This window comes from Corythoichthys intestinalis, chromosome 21 (assembly GCF_030265065.1).
Source record: "Corythoichthys intestinalis isolate RoL2023-P3 chromosome 21, ASM3026506v1, whole genome shotgun sequence".
NCBI classification, from domain to species: domain Eukaryota; kingdom Metazoa; phylum Chordata; class Actinopteri; order Syngnathiformes; family Syngnathidae; genus Corythoichthys; species Corythoichthys intestinalis.
The window spans coordinates 23,856,440-23,880,408 of record NC_080415.1 but is presented as its reverse complement, the minus strand read 5'-3'; the positions used below and the strand labels follow the sequence as shown (position 1 = coordinate 23,880,408).

General features: G+C 40.3%; 1 protein-coding gene across 5 annotated transcripts; it reads right to left on the bottom strand.

Annotated features, from left to right (window-relative positions):
• On the bottom strand, nt 1–23,104 carry LOC130909901 (serine-rich coiled-coil domain-containing protein 2-like). Of its 5 annotated transcripts, none has more exons than XM_057826846.1 (16): nt 22,822–23,104; nt 10,421–11,091; nt 10,159–10,348; nt 9,875–10,030; nt 9,618–9,791; nt 9,431–9,504; nt 9,186–9,353; nt 8,913–9,003; nt 8,686–8,767; nt 8,545–8,604; nt 7,987–8,074; nt 7,838–7,906; nt 5,888–5,974; nt 5,690–5,821; nt 5,236–5,341; nt 1–1,040 (listed from the first exon to the last, which is right to left on the bottom strand). In XM_057826846.1, the coding sequence occupies exons 2-16, from the start codon at nt 11,054–11,056 to the stop codon at nt 931–933; spliced, it is 2,223 nt and encodes a 740-aa protein (XP_057682829.1). In that variant the 5' UTR covers nt 11,057–11,091; nt 22,822–23,104; the 3' UTR covers nt 1–930. The 5 variants fall into 5 exon arrangements, with proteins under 5 accessions (XP_057682829.1, XP_057682825.1, XP_057682826.1 ...); XM_057826844.1 differs by adding an exon at nt 3,364–3,403 and having other exon boundaries at nt 854–1,040; nt 10,159–11,091; XM_057826842.1 differs by having other exon boundaries at nt 10,159–11,091.
• Nucleotides 23,105–23,969: the final 865 nt, after the last annotated feature.

Below are 23,969 nucleotides of genomic sequence, written 5' to 3'. Positions count from 1 at the left end.
TTCAGTGCATATTTTGCAATTTTAATAATGGTTGTTGCAACAGATCAGAGAGAATATAAGCCTGTTATTATTTTCAGAGCTTGGTTTGTATGTATGAACGTTTATTATGCGTGAATAGTGAATCTAATTTTGGGTTGTTTGGCCTTGGCAGAGGTCTGCATTGTGGTTTTTCACAGTCAAGGCAGCAGGGGACGCTTCTGTCCGAATGAAATAGACGAGAGGACGTATATCATCCAGTGGTTCTTTAAGTGCGAGGAAGACTCAATGTTGTTTTGTTTTGTTCAGTCTAATGGTGAAACTTCCATATCCTTGATATTCATAAGTTCAAGTAGTAGTACACTCTTTGTCCTCACTAGTTAGAGAGTTCAGTAAACTAGTTAAACCGACGTTTCTATCTGCTACTACATGGCTACTTTCTGCATGGAGGTAGTACAACTAAATTTCTCTAGTAAGGAAAATTGCTATTCTGTTTAAGGAATTTTACAGATTAATATCTATAATTTGCTTCACTTGTAGGATAGCCCTAGTGCAATGTAGTTATCCAACTAGTATGAAAGTAGTGAGGAATAAAAGCGTACTAGTACATGGTTCTTAAGATGTATCGCAAAGATATTGAATAAATGTTCAAACGGGCTGAGCGGCACTTAAAGGGACAGCACGTCTTTTATTCCGTTGCATATTTTCAGAACCAACGAGCACAAGCTGCGAAAACGAAGCGCTGACAATAATAAAACGGCGTCACAGTGCTCAATAAATAAGATAACTTATTAAATAGACTTCTTTCCAGCAGAGTTCAAGTCGAGAGGATACACGAGCCCCCGCCGCCTCCTATTGCATGCTGGGAAGAGGTCAGCTCACATGTTCTCACACGGGAAGAGTCGGAGGCGGCGGGGCTCAGAAGGCGGACGCGGCGACCTTGAGGGGGCCTGGTCAGGGGGGTGCTGGATGTGCTGAGCTGGGTGGGAGACGGAGCTTCTGTTTGCTGGGCGGTCGGCTAGTCGGTTCTGGTCTTCCGGGGGGGAGGGACGAAATACCTGTGGCTGAAATACACACAAATAACTTGTACGAGACTTGTGGTAAAAATACATCATCATAATATCAGTCTGCTTTGTGTTTGATTGGCTAATTGATAAAGAACATTGTATAAGCAACATTTGCTCGCCGGCAACACAAAATCTTGACACAAGTCTATATATCATCAACTTTACCCACTATCGATAGTGATCCAGGTGCCATGTTAAACATTTGAGCCTCCAATGAAACAAGCGAACTGCAACAATTGGAGTCAATCAGAACTTTCTTAGTAAGTACTGACACCTGGTGGAATTTTGGGATACAGCACTCACTCGCTGGCGCAAGACGCTCATAAATAATGCATGGCTGTGTGAGTGTGTGTAAGAGAAGACATGCAAAGTTACGAAAGGGTGACAGGCGAAGTAACTGTGTTCTCGTGCACACCCATGCAGGCTTCACCTAGTATTTTTTTTTTACCCTGCCTTGAAACATTTGTTCCAACTCTACTCCCGAAATCACAATACAGCGGAGTCTTAGTTTTTGAATATATAATTTTCTCTGAATACTATTGTATGTCTACGAGGTTTTCATACATTTATTTATTTATTTTTTAAATAATCCACCGTTGGGCTCAAGAAAATGTGCCAATGTAGCCGAGCGGACCGGGAGGCTTTTTTTTTTTTTTTTTTGCCTTGACATTTTAAGTTAAAAGTTTTGTTTCCTTGAATACGCCATGCTAGCTAGCAGTTGAACCCTTTATAAACTAAACGACAGGAAGTTGGTGCCAGCCAATTGTAACTCCTGAAAATGGCTACATTCACTCCCCAGTCTTAAAAAATGATGACCGTATTTTACGCACTGTAAGACGCATCCAAGTATAAGGTGCACTTTCAATGAATGGCCCATTTCAAAACCGTTTTTATATATAGGGCGCACATCATTATAATGTAGTAGTGGTTGCGTTATGCTATAATGATGTGCGCCCTATATATAAAAACGGTTCCCTTCAAGCTCCATCTAGTATCTTTTCTCGTATTTACTATTTGACTGTTTGTATTACTCTAACACAATATAATCAATCAGAGAATAATATATTTTCTCATATTTACTATTTGACTGTTTGTATTACTATAACACACCCAATATAAAATAAATAGCATATCATAGTTTAAGAAAAACAAAAAATGTATTTGGTATTATGAACAGCTGGACTTGAATTGATTAGGATTTGCAGTGCCAAGACGATGGAGAATGGGCAGATAAGGGCAGAACAGATACAGGGCGCCTTCTGACCATGGAAGCCCAACGCGCGTCATGCAGCTGACTGAGCAAGATTGACGCTGACAAGCAGGTGATGGGCAGAACATCAAATCCTGCAATCAACTCTTCTGGACAGTCCAGAACGAATGGCGGGACATCTTGTCTTGCCACAAGGAACATCTCATACAGAGGACCCCGCGACAAAGAAGTGAACACTCAGTACTCACGGGGCGGTGAGGATGGAAAAATCCTTAACTCGTTGCCCTGAGAACAGTAACGCCCGAATTCTGTCCAACAGACAATAATCCTAAACAACACCCAAAGACACCCTTCGTCCAGACCACAGCCCGCCTTACCAGAGCCTTTAAAAGACAATGTTTAACTAATCGTTGTCATTTTTCTCGGGAATCTTTTGCTGACTTGTGATATGGTGACCCTGGATCCAGTTTGCCTCCTCGCCTGGGTTGTTACTGTGCCGTATGATTGCTGCCAACTTGTGTTTCGAAGCCTTTTTCCAGCTTTTAAAATGGAGTCAGTACAAGAGCTTAAGATTAAGGTAACCACGTGGGGTTTGGCCTTTTTGCCTGGTTGTCAGAATACCCACACCCCCGGGTCGTTGAAATTGCGGTAGCGCCGTTCTGGCGGTTCTGCTAATGTGATTCCTGCAATCTGGCTGAAAGGTCATATTCCTTCCCGGTGCACTAAAGGGAATCACTTGACATGATAAACCAATACTGATCCATATATAACGCGTATCAGATTATAAGGCGTACTGTCGGTTTTTGACAAAATTGAAGGTTTTTAGATGCGCCTCATAGTGCAGAAAATACGTTAATTTAATACTCTAAAATAATCTTTTTTTGTACATGTATCTATCATTATGCTCAATAAAATGTGTTTTCTTTTGGCTATTTTGGAAATAATTTAAGAGTTAAATGATTTTTCAAAATCTAAGATATGGAATTATACAAGATACATTAGCTATATATGACAAAACTTAAAAAGGCACTAATTCTCAGGGGCCATTTAATTTCATGCAAGTGTCCCCTGACAGGTGCTATGTGGTGCAAAGGATGTGGTGAACCGTACCAGGGCGTGTCACTGAAGTACAGCACGAGTGTTTCCACTCCTGATCAAGCCAAGGTGAAGGTGAGAGGAAGCAAAACACAAGACAAGACAGAGCGAGGCATTAGCGCCCCCTAAAGGTCAGAGAATGCATCACATATGCGCAAAGTCAGAAGATAACGGAGAAATGTTATCCGAGTGGACCGGGATGAAAGCAACAACCCTGGCCGAGGCCGCGATTTCGTCTTCATCCTGGCTAATGTAGACTCATTAATAAATTAAATTAACCTTCATGAGCTCATTCATATTTCAGCCGTTTAATATTCTAGCAGTTTCGTGCCGCCAGAGACACCATTTTAGCTCCGTTTTAAATGTTTTACACTGTTTTTTCCGCTGCGGCAAAAGTCCACTGCAGATGTTTCCTCTATTTGAACAATTTCAGGGACTTGGGACTTGTTGAACATAAATATGACATGAAATTTTAATAAGTTTTAAATTTTTGTTGACAACTATTTACATCAAATACTTGGTCAGTAAATCAGTGAATTACCACGTTTTAATGCCATTGACGACGATAACATCCTAGTCATTTGAATTGGGAGGGCTATCAGCGAATGATCGCCGTCAGCACTTTCAGTTCAAATGGATTGGATGTCTATCCTCGTTAATGACAGCCAATGAGTTCATTTGCGCACGGCAAAACAGGTGGAAGTTAAGATTCGGTGATTCAGATTCTTGCAAGTGTTCAAACTTTGTATACATGTGTTAATATTTGTTCTGTTCTATTAAATAAATAACTGAAAGTGAAGGGTTAAAAATAAACCCTTAACAATTAAATATGCTGAAATTGTAAAATAACAATAAACTATAGAGGGATATTCGGAGGAAATTTTTAATTTTATTAATTTTGTTTTTAATTTATAAATGCATTTAATATATATAAAGTACAATAGTAAATAAAAAAATTGGGCTGTCAAAGTTATCGCGTTAACGGGCGGTAGTTAATTTTTAAAAATAATCACGTTAAAATATTTGACGCATTTAACGCACATGCCCCGCTCAAACAGATTAAAATGCAGCACAGTGTAATGTCCACTTGTTACTTGTTTTTTTTGCCCTCTGCTGGCACTTGGGTGTGACTGATTCTATGGGTTTCAGCACCACATGAGCATTGTGTAATTACTGACATCAACAATGGCGAGCTACTAGTTTATTTTTTGATTGAAAATTTTACAAATTTTATTTAAACGAAAACATTAAGAGGGGTTTTAATATAAAATTTTCTATAACTTGTACTAACATTTATATTTTAAGAACTACAAGTCTTTCTATCCATGGATCGCTTTAACAGAATGTTAATAATGTTAATGCCTTCTTGTTGATTTATTGTTATAATAAACAAATACAGTCCCTATGTACCGTATGTTGAATGTATATATCCGTCTTGTGTCTTATCTTTCCATTCCAACAATAATTTTCAGAAAAATATGGCAGTTTTTATAGATGGTTTGAATTGCGATTAATTACGATTAATTAATTTTTAAGCTGTAATTAAATCGATTAAAAAATTTTAACCGTTTGACAGCCCTTTAAAAAACATAAAACTAAAATTCAAGCTAAGCGTTTAAATTACCATTACTAGTCAGTTGTCCCATAAAAGGTGCTTAATTAGAAAATTCTAATTAGGAAACTCATTAAGCAATACAGTATGCTTTAAATATGTTTATCCACATTGATCCTTGTTATATTTTGACAAAAGCATGCCACACACGTGTTATTACAAAACATGTGAATGCTTGAATTGTGAAAAAAATAGAATTTATCTCCTAAATGACAAGTCACTAAGTCAGCAGGCATGGTGAGGAAAGGTTAGCTTGCAGGAAGGGTAAAACTCACTTTTTCTAGCGAGATGGGAGGGGATGCTGGGTTTGGGCCTTCCCCCATAAGGTCTGGAGCGTTGGTACTGCCAGGGTGGAGAGAGGAAGGCGGAGGGAGGGAAAGTCTGGGGGAAGTGGGCAAAACAAAGCAAAGGTGGACGGGGAGCGGGTAGGGATGATCAATAGAGGAACAGAAATCATGTCCACATTGTATGCTGCAAAGATAGTGAACAAAACATTGATTTTCTGAGCGTGAGAGCATCTGACTTGAGCGCCTTCATTGGAATCATTAGTTACCCTTGCTTCCATTTCAAACACTGTATTTTTCTGAAATGGGATCTTCTGCAACTAGAACAAAATTAGGCAATCTACTGGACGTGGGTATTATACTTCAAGGTGTCATTGTCCAGTTTAACCAAGATGGGACAAGCGCAGAGATTCACTAAGTGATTCAGAGAGTGGTGTTTTTTTACCGTGCGGTCTCTCCAGGGCGTCTGCGAGGCGACGCTCTCGCCCGCTGCCACCGCACTTGTCTGTGTGTGTCGCTCAGTCTTTTCAGTCCTATCTGTTGAGCAGCGACACCTGCTGGTTGCTGGGGCAACAGCCTGCACAAAGAACAAAATATTCTGAGGGTTTTTAGAGAGTAACGTGATTTAAAAAGACGAACTCACCAGCTGGACGGTGAGCTGCGAGATGATCTGGTCTTTGTTCCTCAGATCCTCTTTGAGCTGCTGAACTTCCTGTAGGAGAGCCTCCACCTACATAAGCACACAAAAGAAGTTTGTAAGGTCCAGTGTTCTACTAACGGGTTACTACAGTAAGTAACCTTATTATTTTCTCTCAGTAACAAGTAATCTAACGCGTTCATTTTTACAAACCAGTAATCAAATTTAAGTTTCCTTAGTGTCTGAGCGTTACTAGTTTGTTATTGACTTATAATGTATGTAGAATGAAGAATATTGCAGTCATGTACGATGAGCATTTTGAATAGAAAATGTTAGAAAGGCTCCTGCTACGTGTTCCATGATAACCGCTCATTCTTCCCGTTTTGTTCTCGAGTCACACGCGCTAAGTGTTTTGGGACTGACGTTTGCACATTTGAGCGGATTGCAGCCACCCGTTAAGATCTATGAGGCAATATTGATCTGTGTGCGTCCATGAATGAACGTATTTTTCCTTCATTCCGGAGGGTTCCAGCAATAGGTTGGAGCAGGTACATGCACGGCTGTTTCATAGGTTTGCCGTTGCAACGGCGAGTAGTCGTCTCTCCCACTCATCCTAATCATATTCGTGTTGCACATTTACGCCGTGAGGTGACGTGTTTATTTAGCAACTTTCGGATGTGTTATAAGTCCAACTGAGTGTAAAGTGTTAAGTTACGCCATATTTTGCGGCCAAATTGACTGAGTGTGTGTACAGCATACCTCCGGGTTGTGCGCGCACATCCACGTGCTTCCTGACATTTGTGTTTATCGTAAGGCTGTCAAAATTATCACATTAACGGGCGGTAATTAATTTTTTAAATTAATCACGTTAAAATATTTGATGCATTTAACGCACATGCCCCGCTAAAACAGATTAAAATGACAGCACAGTGTCATGTCCACTTGTTACTTGTGTTTTTTGGTGTTTTGTCGCCCTCTGCTGGCGCTTGGGTGCGACTGATTTTATGGGTTTCAGCACCATGAGCATTGTGTAATTATTGACATCAATAATGGCGAGCTACTAGTTTATTTTTTGATTGAAAATATTACAAATTTTATTAAAATGAAAACATTAAGAGGGGTTTTAATATAAAATTTCTATAACTTGGACTAATATTTATCTTTTAAGAACTACAAGTCTTTCTATCCATGGATAGCTTTAACAGAATGTTAATAATGTTAATGCCATCTTGTTGATTTATTATTATAATAAACAAATACAGTACTTATGTAAAGTATGTTGAATGTGTATATCAGTCTTGTGTCTTATCTTTTCATTCCAACAATAATTTACAGAAAAATATGGTATATTTTATAGATGGTTTGAATTGCGATTAATTTTTAAGCTGTGATTAACGCTATTAAAAATTTTAATCGTTTGACAGCCCTAGTTTATTGCACTGTTTATTGGACTGTGTTATACTGGCACTGATATGCTGTTAACCCTAAGCTCTAACCCGAAATTCAGAATTTTTTATATTAGGCTTAATCTTTGAGTTAGCGGGGTTTAATTAGTCGGCGGAGTTGATTCCAACAAATTCCATGCAGTTTGTCAGTTATTTGTTAATTTCAGGGGCTCCGGAGTGGCTAAGCTAGCATGAGTAAATGGTGTTTGAAATCAATGTTCTTTCCCTTTAAATTAAATTATCAGAACGTCAAATGCATGCGATGACATTTTTGTTGTTGTCATTCTTATGTTGAGGCAGCAAAGGGAGAAAAAGTGGTAAAAAGTAACTGTTTAAAGTAACTTAGTTACCTTGATAATAAAGTAATCAGTAAAGTAACTAGTTTTTTTTAGGCGTAATCAGTAATTAAAACACTTTTTCAAGTAATCTGACAATACTTGTAAGGAGGCACTCAGGTAACACAATAAGCTCGCTGAGGTGTTTCCCAAAGTTAATGACAACCTCTGCTGACCTGTGATTGGTCACCGTCTTCAGGGCTGAGAGTGTCAGTTGTCAAAGTGTCATCGTCCGTGTCGTCGTCCTAAACGAGTTGAGGTCAGACAGGAGGGTGGATTAGACAACAGTGTAAAACGACAGATGAATGAGAGGGCTCTCCCTCACCTGCAGCAGACACCTACGAAGGAGTTCGAGCTGAGACCGGAGGGCACCAAAGTCTTCTGCCAGGTCATCCACTTTCGCATCGGTAGTCCTGAGGGGGCGAAGTCGGTTAGAATACACTGATCTGGAGTCAGCTGACAAGCTAGCTATTCTGCACCAAAAATGCAGTGATGCCTTGAGATAGGAGTGGCCCAATTTAGGAGGTATATATTTTTGGAGGTATGACTTGAAAGCAAAAATCCAAGCAGATTGTAAATTTTTCTTCAGAAGAGAGGTATGAGCCAAATGCAAAACAAGAACAAATACAGAATACGTTGACGTAATATGTAGCCGAATACCATGACACGCAGGAATACATTCTTTATCCTCTAGAACGAGTTCGTGTCATTTTCATCCATTTTAAAAGGATAAGATGTTTTGCGATACAAGTTGTTTTCAATACTAGTGTGGTAAAGAATCAAATTCAACTCTTATCTCAAGGCCCCCACTGCACATGATTTTTATGTATACTTGTATTATTTGACTCTTCGACTATTTATTATGATTGCTAGGTTTTGTCACCTATGAGGCGAGAGATCCAGCGTGAGTTCTCGGTCCATGCCCACACAGTATCCTGCCTCCCTGACAAGTGGCACCACACCAGAGTCATGTTAGCATACCAACCTCAGTAGATGCTTAGGGCGGGGTGGAAAAGTATCTCACCTGTCATCACTGTGGACGTCCTGTGTCCCCCAGCAGAGCTGCCTCCTCCTCCACTCGGCCATGTGCGACGTCCCATCTCCATCTGGTGGGTGAGTCACACTCGCTAATGTTAGCATTTAGAATGACAGACACACGATTCTTAAAACACAAGTGGGAATTTTTTTGAACAATCTGAATCAAATAATGAGCGCTAAACTGCGGTTGAGGTTAATGTTGATTTTCCATACCAGTGTGTGTTGAAATGTCATCGGGAAAGTCTCCATCCAGCATGAGGTCGTCGTCATTTAAATCACAGGAGTCCACATTGGTTAGGGCGTCCTGGATTTAAAAAAAAGAACAATATTAAACTTCTATCAAAAGATGTAGTACTGCACAGTAGTTGGTCAAAAAAAATCTATTTTATTGCATGTATTCTTTATAATAAATCAATTAACAATGTTTTAAGTGAATTATTGTCGAATATTTAATAATAATAATGAGGTGTAGCCTTAGCATCTTACACTGCTGTTGACATCAGAGTCAAAGCTGCCAACATGTGGAGTGAGCCCGCACTCCCCTGCTTGTTGTGAACCGGCGCCCCCTAGTGGCTCCAGACCCTCCTCGTCCCACATGTAGATGCCCCCGGAGCCGTAGCTGTCCGAGGGGGACAAATCCAAGGATGAGCCGCCCTGGTCCAAACAAAACACAACATCACTACAAACAAAACACATGAGATTATTAAGGACCGATTGAATTTTATTTTTACCTGCTCATGATAGTCGGATGGACTGGACCTGCTGTGGTGGGAGAATTGAGTCAGATGGTTCTGTCCGTCATCACCTGACGATAAACAAACCAGTTCGTTAATTGACTAGACAGATACAGTGGTCACAGAGTGTAAAGAATCAAGGCTACACAAATGTGACTATTTTAAGGCCACCACCAAAAGTCACCTGTGATAGTCCCGTGGGTCCAGTCTAAAGTGTCGTCCAGAAAATGGAGTTCTGTTTCAACGGCAACTCCATTCCCTGCCACCTCGCGGTCACAGAACGCAGCGCACGATCGGTCCAGGCCCGAGTCGTCTTCGTCGTTCTTGGCAAGGAGGAGGGTGCCTACGCCACCGTTTCCTTGGGGACAAGAAGGTTCTTTGAGGGGAAAGGCGGGGTCTCTGTTTGGTACTGTCGGAATGGCGAGACAGCGGGTTCTTTACCCAAGTTGTCAAAGTCGTCCATGTACTCCTGACTGGTGCGGTCGTGATCCAGGGAAGAGCCGGATGACAGGGACATGTCCTCCAGGCTTTCAACCGGGATGGAACGCTCTCCCTGGGAAGGTGGCTTCTTCGACTGGGGAGCATCAGGCGTGCGCTCTGGAGAACGGAGCACAGATTTAGGATGGGGGGAAAAATCCTCTCCTCTCTCTTTATTAATAAGGTTAGATTTCATTTCTGAACATGGAAAAAATTTAAGATATTACAAAGAAACGAGGATAAGTCACCTGGACTGCTTCCTGTGGAGATCGGCGTCTCCACTGTGGTTTTAAGTATGGCTTGGCTAACATCCACCCCGATGGTTCTGGTCTGTTTTGCGACCGATGGCCGCGATAGCTTATAACTAACACCGTTAGTCTTAGGAGCCGGTAGCAGAGACTTCTTCACTGTTCTGGCTTGAATACCTGAAGTACTGGACTGTTTCAGATTTAATTTTGTATTAAGGAGTGGAGATGAGGCATAAGTGTTGGGGGACGCACTACCACGTACCGCCAGGCCACATGAGCGTAACCCGTTGCTTTTAGTTAGGCGGGAATGCTGCGCTGAACCGAGGTTGCCTGTGGAGCGGGAGCGTGCCGCCGGTGGTGAAGAATCAAATCCAGAACCGGTACAACAACTCGAAGCAGCTACAGAGTGAATGGACTGCTGAGGCGGACGCAGTTTGGATCCGGAAAGACCATTGAGGTTTTGTTTGGACCCAGTTAGTTTCGATTTGGAAACGGGAAGTCTGTTTTTAGGAACAGGAAGTCCGGTTTTAGGTCCGGAAAGTGCATTTTTATGAGCAGGAAGTGATGTGTCTGCAGCAGATTTCAAATGAGTGTCCCGGTGGGAAGAATCGTTGTGATCAACTTGTTCGTCCCCATCTGTCACCTCGTCATCTTTCCTCAATTTTGAGGAATATTTCCCAGGTGTGCGAAATGATCCGATTCGTCTTGTTGAGGGTGCCTGTCCAATGGTGGTGCCGTTGCCCCCGGCTGGCCCGGGGTGGTGGTAGAAGCCGTTAGGAATGCGGGTGGTGGGAAAAGTATGTGAAGGGGTCGCGGCGGGGGTGGGGCTCGAACTTTTGGACCACGAGCCGAACTTGGGCAACCTGGAGACCGGGGTGGGCATGGCGCTGGCGGACATCAGATGACCACAATGCGACTCAGGAAAACAAGGAGCTGAGGGCCGAACAAAAGACGAGGATTAGATGTCTGTCCTTGTTCATTATTCACAACTTCACACCGCAGAAGGTGTTTCTGTAACCTACAAGGCTTTTTAATGACCTAAAGTGAACCGCATTGCAAAGACAAGAAATGTTAAAAAAAAAGAAAAACAATCTCTGAAATTGGACCCCCTCCCATCAGACGCAAATATATATAAAAATGAAATTAATTGTTAGTGTTACATTTGTGCTGTAAATAGATATTTACAATTCTTTTACAGGTCAATCTGACGTCAACCTGCCCCCCATTTTGATTAAAAATGGCTAAAAATGGTGTCAATTGATTATTCTTCGTTTGTGCTGTAAAAACTTGGGGTTGTGCTGCCATCATTTTTGAGATATTGAGATATCAATTTCGAGTGATGATGTCACGCAGCCCCCCACTTATTGCAAAATGCACCCGGAATGGTGCTATTCGTTTATGCTACATTAGTGCTCCTTTGTGCTCTTACCATTTTATAGATATTGAGATATTAATTTTGAGTGATGACGTCACTCGCAGCTTTTCCGTATGCCACTCACGCGGCTGACGGAGCGTACCAACTCTTTCAATAACAGTGGTGTCCCAACAACTAGCGCAAACACAGCACAAACAAATAACACCCCTTTGGGTCCATTTTGCAGTAAATGGTTTGTTTGTGCTACATTTGCGATAGATGTTGGGACACCCCTCTATTATTGAGAGAGTTGGTACGCTCTGTCATCCGCAAGGGAGGGGCTGCAATTGACGTGAGTGATGACGAGGCAGCGAGTCAGGTCATCACTCGAAATCAAGATCTCAAGCCTCCATTTACTTCAAAATGGACCCAAAGGGGTGCATTTGTTTATGCTACGTTTGCGCTAGTTGTTAGGACACTCCTCTGTTATTGAAAGAGTTGGTACGCTCTGTCAGCCGAGGGACTTGGATACGGAAAAGCTCTGAGTGATGTCATCACTCAAAATTAATATCCATTATTATTAAAACAATAGCAGCACAAACTATTTTCTTACAGCACAAACGAACACAAACGAACGGCACAATTTCAGGTCCATTTTGCAATAAATGAGGGGCTGGGTGACGTCATCACTAAAAATCTCAATATCTAATAAAACAATAGCTGCAGAAATGAATTTTTTTTACAGCACAAACGTAGCACAAACGATTGACATAATTTTTAGCCATTTATAATCAAAATAGAGGGGCTGGTTGACCTCAGATTGACCAAAAAAAAGTATTGTTAATATCTCAAAAACGATACCCACACAAACAAAAATATTTTCAGCGCAAACCTAGCACATAGGAATGACATAATTTTTATACAAATGTGCGTCTGATGGGAGGCCAACTTCACGGAGGTAAAATTAAGCATAAAGTGCCTGCACACGAAAAAGCATGTTTATTTCATTATGCACGTGGTATTTTATGCTCCTGTATGAAATGGACCACTTGGATGTGTGAAGAAGCGATCAATACATTTTTTCAATTTTTTGAATCCCGCACGACGAAAATGACAGACTTCCGGCTTCGGTCTAGCATTGAGGAAGAGGGCGCTGTGACGTGTACGAGAGAAGGAGTCCTCTTCACTATACAGCCATACTGTTGTATGAGAAGGACTAAGGATTCAGCTGATTTTGCAGATTAATTCGTTAATTTTTTTGCATCACGCCAGCCAAACGGCTGCAGAAAAATCTTGCTGTATGAGGGAGAGGTTTCAAAAGGATGTTGGCCAAAACAAGCCCTACTAATGTGGGACCATGGGACTTACGAGGAAGTGAGTAAACATCGTGTTTTGTATTATGTCAAATACTGGCATCATTTTAATACGTAGGTGGCTTGCATTTTGTGGCTGACATGCTCCTTGTCCCCTCGGCCGACGACCGGCAGCTTGTCACACATCCCCCCGCTGGGATAGCACTATACTCGGCTTATTGCCCTCTTCATGTGCCCGGTGTTCTGTCAAATTTTCCAACCAATTAGAAATTGCAACTTTGTGTTAAAAATAGCTCCGAATACAGCGATTACAAAGTAAACACTACAAACTTTCTTTAAATAAAGGACTACTTACGTTTGATCATGGATGGTCATGTAAAAAGCTCTCCTCATACACATTAGCTGCAAATGTAAGCTTCACAACAACTGCAGCCGCCCTTCTATGAGTCCCTCGCTGTTTATGACTTCGCCGTGTAGCAAAGCATTATTTTTGCCATATTCGTGTTAACCATTTGGCAGCTACACGCTCCTCCGACGTCGGCCGGTTTGTCCGGCGGTCATTGTCCTGCTGCTTCCCCGCAAACAAGCCCTCAGCAGGGGAACGACGAGCTCTAACTTGTTTGCTGCCGGGCGGGTTGCCGATCGGCAAAGACAATCGACAATCCAGCCTTAATGTGTAATGATCCGGGCTAGTTATGTGTAATTTTCCGCTTCGAAGACTTTGAAACATCACTCGGTTCGGGTTAGCATGTTGGCTAGCTGTCATGCCTCTTGGTTAGTTTACATTCTCCAAAACAGAGGAAGGGAAATGACATAAGCCCGACTTAGGTCGCATAAAGTATTGTTCGGGAGGTGCGACAGTAAAGGTGAAGTCGACAGTTTTGACCATTATGGAGTAATTCTGCCATGTCGTCCGAAATAAATTTAAATACGTTTCTATTATTTCGTGTTCCATTTAGCACAAGACTTATTTGTCATGACCATGCCATTTATTTTGCTATTGGGGAAAAATACTTGGTTAAAAAGAATATCCTGTAAAAATATTGGAATAGAGAGAATGAAACATGACATTTTGCGGCTCTCTTTGTCGCGTTTTCCTCGTTCTGGATAATTCCCCCTCAATGGGCTGAATAGTAAAACCGATGAGCTCATTCTCCCGCTGACGTCATCCACCTGTTGGGGACGCTAGAGCCCTATAATGGTAGGCGTGGCTAACCGGCAGATTAAAAGACTAATTTCTCGTCATATGCGCTTTGCTAAATTGTTATATATAGTCGAATCGTCTCAAAATATGATTCTAATTCACATATTAATGCTATTTAAGACTTTTTTTCTCCTGTCGTATGCACTTTAAGCCCAAGTCTGTCTCAATTGTCAGCAAAAATCCTGCTGTGTGACCATGCCCACATCCACCAAGAGTGAAACTTGCCTCCATCAATACACAAACTTTAGCAACTCTTTCTGATTGGCCGTCGCCTTCTGACACACGTCTCTGTGTGTTGTGTAAACACAGACGAGTAATAAAATGAACACTGGTGTTAACCGTCTAACAGACACACCCTGTACTGTAGATACAGTGTAAAATAAACACGCACACGTGTGGCCTGAGGCTGGGGAGAGGCCAGACAAACCACTTGTTTTGTTCGCGTAGGTTAGATGTGTTGCTGATTAAGATTTTAATTGGTATGTCACTCAAGTTTTACTCGTATGAAACTTGAAACAAAAAGATGAAACCACAGTGATAAACTATAAAGAACACGATGCGAGTCTTCAGAATGAACGCATTCTTTGTTAATTTTTTTGAAATATTTATCGTTACGCATTATAGACGCTTGTTCAAATATTATTTAGTGTTATAGAAAGATTGCATTTACATGTTGATCGTTATATTTGTCCTATTATTTGCTCTTTTGAATAATTTACACTGATTAAAACATCTAGGTTTTTTTTGTCACTTTATGGTTCACAAAAATGTTTATTGAAACTTACGCATTGCTGACGGTTGTTTAAATGTTTTGCAATTAGGAAAATTATTTACTTTTGTTTACTTATTTTTATTCAATTTACAATTTTATTTTTACATGCACTCATATTTAGGAAGCATTTTAATTATTTACTGTAACATAAATAATTTATTTAGTTTAATTTAGTATTATTTTTAAAATGTTTTTTCTAGGGCTGTCAAAATTATCGCGTTAACGGGCGGTAATTTTTTTTTTTTAATTAATCACGTTAAAATATTTGATGCAATTAACGCACAAATGCCCCGCTCAAACAGATTAAAATGACAGCACAGTGAAATGTGTACTTGTTGTTTTTCGGAGTTTTGTCGCCCTCTGCTGGCGATTGGGTGCGACTGATTTTATAGGCTTCAGCACCCATGAGCATTGTATAAGTAATTATTGACATCAACAATGGCGGGCTACTAGTTTATTTCTTGATTGAAAATTTTACAAATGTTATTAAAACGAAAACAGGGTTTTTAATATAAAATTTCTATAACTTGTACTAACATTTATCTTTTAAGAACTACAAGTCTTTCTATCCATGGATCGCTTTAACAATGTTAATAATGGTAATGCCATCTTGTTGTGATTTATTGTTATAATAAACAAATACAGTACTCATGTACCGTATATTGAATGTATATATCCATCTTGTTTTATCTTTCCACTCCAACAATAATTTAAAGAAAAATATGGCATATTATATAGATGCTTTGAATTGCGATTAATTGTGATTAATTACGATTAATTAATTTTTAAGCTGTAATTAACTCGATTAAAAATTGTAATCTTTTGACACCCCTAGTTTTTTCATGTGTATATCATGTATTGTTCACATATTTTTATGTATTTATTTGGCTAACAATTGACACCAAATCAAATATTCACTGAAATTGCCATATTGTTTATTTCAAAATTCACTGGCTATAACACAATCAAAACACAAAGTTTACCTGCAAAAAACTAGCCAGCAGAACCGACGGCGAACGAAAATCCTCTTCAAGGGAATTTCATCTTCCATAAAACAGACTTCATCCTGCTCCGTTAAGCAAACTCAAGCTGTGAGCAGGAACGACTTGTGAAGAAGCATCAGATGATAAGTGGCGCTTTTATCAAAGCATCATGAGCTTCATGAGCTCCTCAGGGAGGAAAAGGAGTCATCTGATAGAAGGTGCACTTACATAACCGCACCCGTAATCTACACGTGAGCTTTCTAGCTTGCTCCCTGATTTTGGAGGAAAAAAAAAAAAAGCAACGGTAACATGCTGACTCACAACATCTGCTTTGGGAAGACAGTCAGATCACAACTTGACGTTAGTGTGTGGGCTAGCATGAAGGTGACATTTGGGTTAGCATGAAGGTGAGATGGATTTGGAGGGGGCTATATAAAAATCCCTTTCTAGCAGTGGCGGATGCTGGTCTTTCAATTAGGGGAAGCTTAAACTGTGTCGGCCTGTGAGTGCTTTGTGACTGTGGAGGGAATCGGCGGCACCCGCTGCTCAGTAGGGAAAGAAGCTACAGTACCAAAAGTCAGGTCTCCAAAGACAAGTAGCTACAATAGAAAACAGATCACCAGAAATTAGCGATGTGGCGAAAAAACTTTCGGCCGAAAAAGCTAGAATTCCATTTTTTGTTTTCGGTTGAAAGGCCGAAAGCTTACCACCGAAGTGTGAAGAACAGTCGTCCTCTTGTGATGACATAATCAAAACACTACTGGTTCACAGCCAACATGTCTGCAGTTTGGAGGTATTTTGAGGTATCAAATAAATAAATAATTAAATGAAGGAAAATAAATTTGCTTCATCGCTGCTACACGAGCGGTCTGCAGTTGCTTTCCATTGATGTCCCGTGTCACATTGAGTACAGTGCATTTGAACACGTTCGTGAGTATTTTGGAGTTTATTTGTACAATGCTCGCTTGATTAAAGTAGTATTTAAATTAGGCCTGTCAACCATAACGCGTTAACGACCATGATTAATCTGGAAATATTAACGCATTAAAAAAATAAAAATAACGCTATTTACCGCTCACACTAAGTTTGGCCACAACTGCCTCCCTTAGTCCCCACACGCTGATGTTTACATTCTCCGCGCGGCAATGCAGGACAAAACGCAGCCACCCACGATGAGTGAGGATGATGACCCAGGACTGCTTCATGGCAAATTCCGTTTTAAAAAGCTGCCTAATGGAAATCTGGATAAAACCAAAGTTGTGTGCACATACTGCTGTAATGAACTGTCCTTCGATCGAAGCTCAACCAGCCTAAAGTACCACCTTCGGGCAAAGCATATCTTCGCTAGTGTTAGCAATGACGCTAACACTGCGGGAACAAGCCCCAATCATCAAGCTACACTGGCAGTGTGCGGACTCGGACTGGTCAACAAAAAGACAACAAGTAGGTTGATTACTGCTATCGCTACTTGGGTAGCCAGAGACTGTAGACCCATGATAATAGTCGAAGACGAGGACCTTGAAAATCAAATGACAACAAACAACAACCAATGACAAACCACTAGACAGGTACAAGGCAGTGCCAGCATCGACTTATGTCCACTACAGTGGTGATCTGCGCACAGTGGTGCCCACAGTAAGCTGGCCCACCTTGCAAAAAAAGTATCTGGTCACACGTTCCTCGCGAGAGACAGTTTTCTTTGACAGGGCACATTGTTCAAAAGAAAAGGTCTGCTCTGTTATCTGAAAATGTCAACAAGCTAGCTAGAATTTTACTTTCGCCAACGTTGCTAAAAACTACTCCCGCATGCAGAGGCGTCGCGTCCCATTAGGCAAACCAGGCAATTGCCTAGGGCCCCCAGCCAGCAGGGGGCCCCAGAGGGCCAACAGATTTAGCACAAGCAGCTTTACTGCACTGTCGCAGCGACAAGTGTAGAGAGTGTTTCAATACCATGGAATCATTTGGCACATTATCTAACGATTCTGTTATCAATCCCAATCAGTACTAACCATGTCACGTAGATTATACATGTTTAAGAAAGCCCAATCAGCTAATAATACCACATGATTGTTCAAAGACTCACCAAGTACTCTATGGAAAGTCCTTCCCGAGGTTTTCTGTGTTGATTTTCACAGGCCACCTCATTATTCATGTGACTACTTAAAGAAATTGGGATTTTTCCAAAAAAGTCTATTAATGGGTTTTTCGTATTCCTCGTTGAAGAAAAATATAACATATATGCATTTGAAATAATCCTAAACAATTTTATTTGCAAATTTAATACTCATTTCGGTTGGTGGTCCACCAATCAGTGGTTTTTACGGAATAATTTGAATTTGGTGGGTCGTGGGGCCAATCTGACTACTGATTTCACACAAAGGTATATACCTCCGCATCCGACGGTGGTATTTTTGTGTTGCTACTCTTTCTTCTATTGCTCCAAGTCCAACTGTCCCCCTTACTTGCACACTCTCGAAGGGCCCCATGTTGCCTGTTGCCTGGGGCCCCTGGGGACCCTTGAGACGCCTCTGCCCGCATGTTGCTACGGTGGTAGCAGGTAGCGTCTGATGCGTGTCATAGATATCACATGTATGTAGAACTAGATGCGAAATACTGACCCGGCGGCGTTAATAAAAACAGCCGCCATCTTAAAGCAGTACACTTCTTAGCACTCATAAATAAGATTAACGTTACTATCACTCGCCCACGTAACGTTATCCCTGCGGAGGGCAAGGTTTCTATTCATTATGACCACTGTCGATCCGCGGCTAGCTCTTACATACAGGCTTTATCTTTAATCTGTGAAAACAGCGCTGTAGAGTGATTAGGGTGTAAAATAAAAACTTAATAATGCTGTCAATTTTAGCTCACTAGTCATTGCTGGATAAAACACCAAGTAGCACTGGTGCCTAATGTGCTCTAATACAGCACAGCATTTATTTTGAACACTGCAAAAACTCAAAATCCTATCACGACTTACAGTTTAGAGTTGACTTAAAACTTAACTAGAACTTATAGCTTGAAACAAGTGGAAATTCAATTGAAACACGTGGGAAAAACACCTAACATTTAAGTGATGTCTGTTATCAAGCGTAATGACGTTTTTAGGTAAGAAATATATATTTTATAAGCTCTAAACGTTTTTTGAGTGAAGCAGTGAATTAGTTTTTTTTTTTTAAGTCTTTTTAGTCACTTTTGAGATGCAATTGTTGGCTGTTTTCAACGATGTACATCGAAAATAAAGACATTGACTGAAAATGGTTCAATATTAGATGAAATGTCTTGTTTTCTCATCTATATTTATAATTGTTCTTTACCTAAAAAAAAGTTTTATCCGATTACTCGATTAATCGATAGAATTTCAGTCGATTACTCGATTACTAAAATATTCGATAGCTGCAGCCCTAATTTGATCTTTTTTTTTTTATTTTTTTATTTTTTTTTTTTAAACATGATGGGGGAAGCAGAGCTTCCCGTTCAGTCTTAGAGCAATGGCCTCTGCTTTATAGTGAGTCTTCAATGCAAAGGGATTTCTTTATTGCGGACAATATAGTTGATTTATCAGTGACGTACCACATCAATGTCAGCTAGTGGAGCTTGCATAATAAATAATCAACAATTAAATACTATTATATTATACTACCCGACACTGCATATGACATTTTGAATTGTGTCTTCGTCTCTCTCATCCTCTGTGAGGTCACATGGTTCCTGCTGAGCATACAGTACATCAACAATGTCTTCATGCTCCATTTATCCAGCCAACCAGCTGAAAAAAAAAAAATCAAAAGGCCGACAGCTTGAAGGCCAGACCATCGTCTTACATGCTCTTTGATTGGTCGTGCCAGGAAAGGGAGGGAGGCACTTTGAGGTCTACGTTGTCAGGAAATGCAGAAGAAGAGCGATCATACAGCAGATAATACATTCAAAACAGGAAGCACAAGCAGTGCGTTTCCCTGACAACCAATGCAACCCGTACACCTGTCCTCGCGAGCAAGCACCTTCGAACCTATGTCTTTTACATTTCGATAACATGAGCTCAAAGGTGCGTTGATAAGTAGATGAAGTCATCTGAATGTGATTGGATGAGCAATATAGAAAGTCAAGACTAGAGAAGTTATGTAATTTGTACGTCTTATCCTAAAATTGGTGACTTCTAAGTAAAGTCATGTCACATGACTGGAGTCCCCAACATTAAAAGTAAGTACGGCAGCTAAGGCGCTGCCGCCAACGAAAGTGTCATGGCAACCTGGCACAGGACAACTTCTCTGTTGTACTAGCAAGGCTTCGGCCGGGGGCTGGGGGAGTGAACCCCGCTACCGCCATTACTGATGCAGAACAAAGACGCTCTGTCTCCTCACAGCCCTGCAGATCCAAACACCTCGGTCCTGATGGACACAAGACAAAGGTTCCACAACAGGGAACCGGTTGACCCTGTCTACTTCCTATTTACACCCACAATATATGAAACCCCGCTCGACACCAGAACCTCACTTGCTTGGATTATGTTTGAAATAAAATAAACTAACGTTCATTTAAGTCCTTTTCCCCATTTTCATGGATCCTACTGAATGCTTATCCAGTTTTTAATCTTACATAAAAACAAATCCTGAATGTTCAGCTAAACAAGGAAATATTCTTCCTCTTCTTGGTTTTATTCATTTGTATGACTAATGCAATTAGTCATAATCCCATTTTAAGGACCAAAACCAGATTTCTCTCTAAAAATACACAAAAGTACATCAATTATATAATAATCTGTCTGCCTAAATATGAAAGCTTATTGCAGTGAAAGACATTCACCATAACTTGTGTCAATTATAATAATGTCAAATATTATACGCTCATTGGGAACATCATTGACTTTTTGGCCAATTCAAGGCGACAACCTTCGCATTAACACACACACATCGGTTGACCTCATCAGAGCCAAAACGTCACTTGACGTGTGTCTTTAAGTGGATTAAGTTTTCCATGAGACATTCAACATGAACAATGACGGGTGTGTTGTCAAACATGCTGTGTGCTGCAATTCAGGAACTCAATGACCGTTTTGGCCAATTTGCTAGTCTGCGATAACACACGTCTGTTGGAACAAGTTAGTCTTTTCTTTAATAGGATTGTTTTGAATAAGATAATATGAAAAATATGAGCATTGCTATGACAAAGCTTTTGTTGTTTCATGAGTGTTGTAAAATACATATGTGCCAATTACCGGTTTCAAGGTATACCATGGTATGAAAACGTCACCAAAAAAAAAAAAAATCCGTCATACTGTCCCTACGGTATTACCCATTTTTCATGTTCCATAAATGCAATGAGAAATCCCTCGCTTGCTCTCCCACCGGTTGTTGCTCAGTGTCAGTGAGTTAGCTGTGCTACACGATGGCTGGAGTAGGTGAAACTGCTGAACGTTTCCTCATCTAAGAAAACAAAATCGTTGGTATGGGAATACTTCGGCAACAGAAAAGTTACAGACGGCCGCGGCTTAGAGGAGGAGGGCCAACCGACATTTAAAACACGTTTGCGAAGCGTGGCTGCCGAGGAGACGATACCTCCAAAATGATTTCGCATTTATACAAAAGTAGAGTTAACTCCAGCGTGTTTAGTGTGTCTAACGGTGTTAAAACACGTGTTTTTTTTTTTTTTTTCTCTCTGACAACTGTGTTGAAAAAGTGTGTGTATAATGTAAACATAATACAAGACATATACAAGTGCTTTTTATGAAAAATACATTATTTTTGTTCTGATGGTAATAATGTTGAGCTGTGACTGTGGATTTAGGCTCACCTAAAGGACCGCATTTATTTAATTTTATTTCGAATATTTCAGTTATTGTTTTTTATTGATTTTAACGTAACATACTTATGTTCCAATTTGCTAATATGTTTTGAAAAATTAGAATCATGTTCAGTGGAAAAAAGTTTTTTTTTTACCCAGATATCTCAAATTAACACATTTTAGAGCTGTAACTGCAATACCTTGATAGTTAGTGTTAAGGTTATCATACCGTCAAAATCTCATACCGGTGTTCGCAATTCTTTAATACACGGAGAAACGTCCTACACAACTCTCAGCGCGTTTGCGCAAGCATTCGCACACATGCGCACATCGGTTAGAAGCGGTGAGTACTCACTATTTTTGTTTTTATTTTTTAGTACCTTTTCATTGCCTCAAAAATACTTTTTGCATGTATTACCCTCTCATACTTTTAATCATTGTGGGGGTTTTTTTGTGTTAGCTTTGAAGCAATTGACCACATTAGTCACGTAGCATATTTAAATTGTCCTTATTTGATATAACTACATTTAAGTATTTTCTTCAGGCATTTTTTAGTACGTTCTGTCTGTATGCATCTAAACAAAACAAGTTGAGAGCGCATGGTAGGACTTTGAGTGTCAAATTCGAATGATGTAGCACCTTTCGCCGAAGTAGCAGATTTTGGCAGAACACCGGCACATGCCTATTATGAAATAAAATGTGTGTTCCCATTCAGTACTCCATTGGGTTTAGGTCCAATTTACGTGTTTGCTTCTACACACGTCAGACGGAACTGGTTTAGTTCCAACTGGAAAAAAAAAATCATTTACATGCATTTATTAGGTTTCACATGAATCATCATGATTGGTATCAAACATGATAGCTGGTTGGCAGAAAGCCATTGAACTTTATACCAATTTATGTTCACATCAATCAGTACTTCTGATGAAACTTTACTGATTCAAAATATTTTTTGCATGCTTTTAAATCAGATTATAGTTTACGTGATACAGTCAACGTGAATATTAAAATTTCTAAAAGGACACTTAGTTTGTGCTTCGTGTTCCCATTAAAAACTCATTGAGTTTTTGCCCAATTTAAGGCCGCATCGCTGCTTGACAGTTTAAACGTGACAATTACTGTATGTCTCAGGTTACGTGTGCATAAAATATTAAACGACATTTATGTCAATTATCATACACGAAGACTTTGTCACAAAAAAGCATTGTGTGTTTGTGTGTAGTGTCCGTGAGGCAGGCGGGTGGAGGGGGGCTCACCTGTCGCCACCAAGCAGCATCTGGCGTGAAAATGCGGAAATGGCGGCCTGGAGGACAACGATGTCCTCTTCCTTCCTGCCGGGAGAGACACGACGAAGGAGGCGGTAGACGTCTGACATCAGGTGTCAGGAGTGAGACATCGGCGAGGCTCCGTGACGAGAACAAAACAAGTGAAGATAGAATGGAGCGTTACTGGTTTCATTCCAGGGAGGCTCGACGTCACATTGCTGCCCTGCTGAATCATTCGGCACACGCACGCGCATGCTTACACTTGTGCGCATGCCCGCTGCACAGCTGACGGTGATGTCACCCAAGCGCAGAAAACACAAGGTTTACCCGGCCGGAAGTGGATGCGTTTCACACTAAAAGCCAATGCACAAACAGGAAATGGTGGTGGCGGTGGGGGGTTTGAATTAGTTACAGAATTTCACTATGATAAACTTCAATATGCTAGCTCTGTTAACAAGCTTCTTAACCTGCTCTACTTTTATATTATGTAACTATATGGAAATGCATTTTTTAATGTGCTCAGACAGAGCTGATTTAAATTACATCCCTCCTGAAATTATACGTCTATTTTATCCAGATGCAACACACATTGAATTGCCATTGAAGCAATTATTCGAATGATCACTGTCTAAAATCCAGAGCCAAAATTAGCCAAAAATTTTACTCAAGTAAGAGAAGCGGTACTTCAAAATGTTACTCAAGTAAAAGCAAAAGTAAAAGCAGTCATCCAAAAAATGTACTCAAGTACAAGTAAACAAGTATCCAGTGAAAAGAATACTCAAGTAATGAGTAACATTTTGAGTAACTGCTTTTCTTTTTTTAAACAATGTTATTTTTTTCTTTTAGCACAAACTTATCTACATGAACTGTTGTTACAATGATACCGAACAATAACCGATTAAAACATTTTTAAAAATCCGGACCGGGCCGGACAAAAATATTGGCACCCTCAGCCCTAATACTTGGTAGCACAACCTTTAGACCAATATTATATTATATTATATTATATTATATTATATTATATTATATTATATTATATTTATTTTATTTACTTTTGTTCTGTGAAGAATCCAGAAAGGGTTGTTTCAGGGGTCCCCAAACGGTTTCCTGTGAGGACCACATAACTTTTCCCTTCTCTG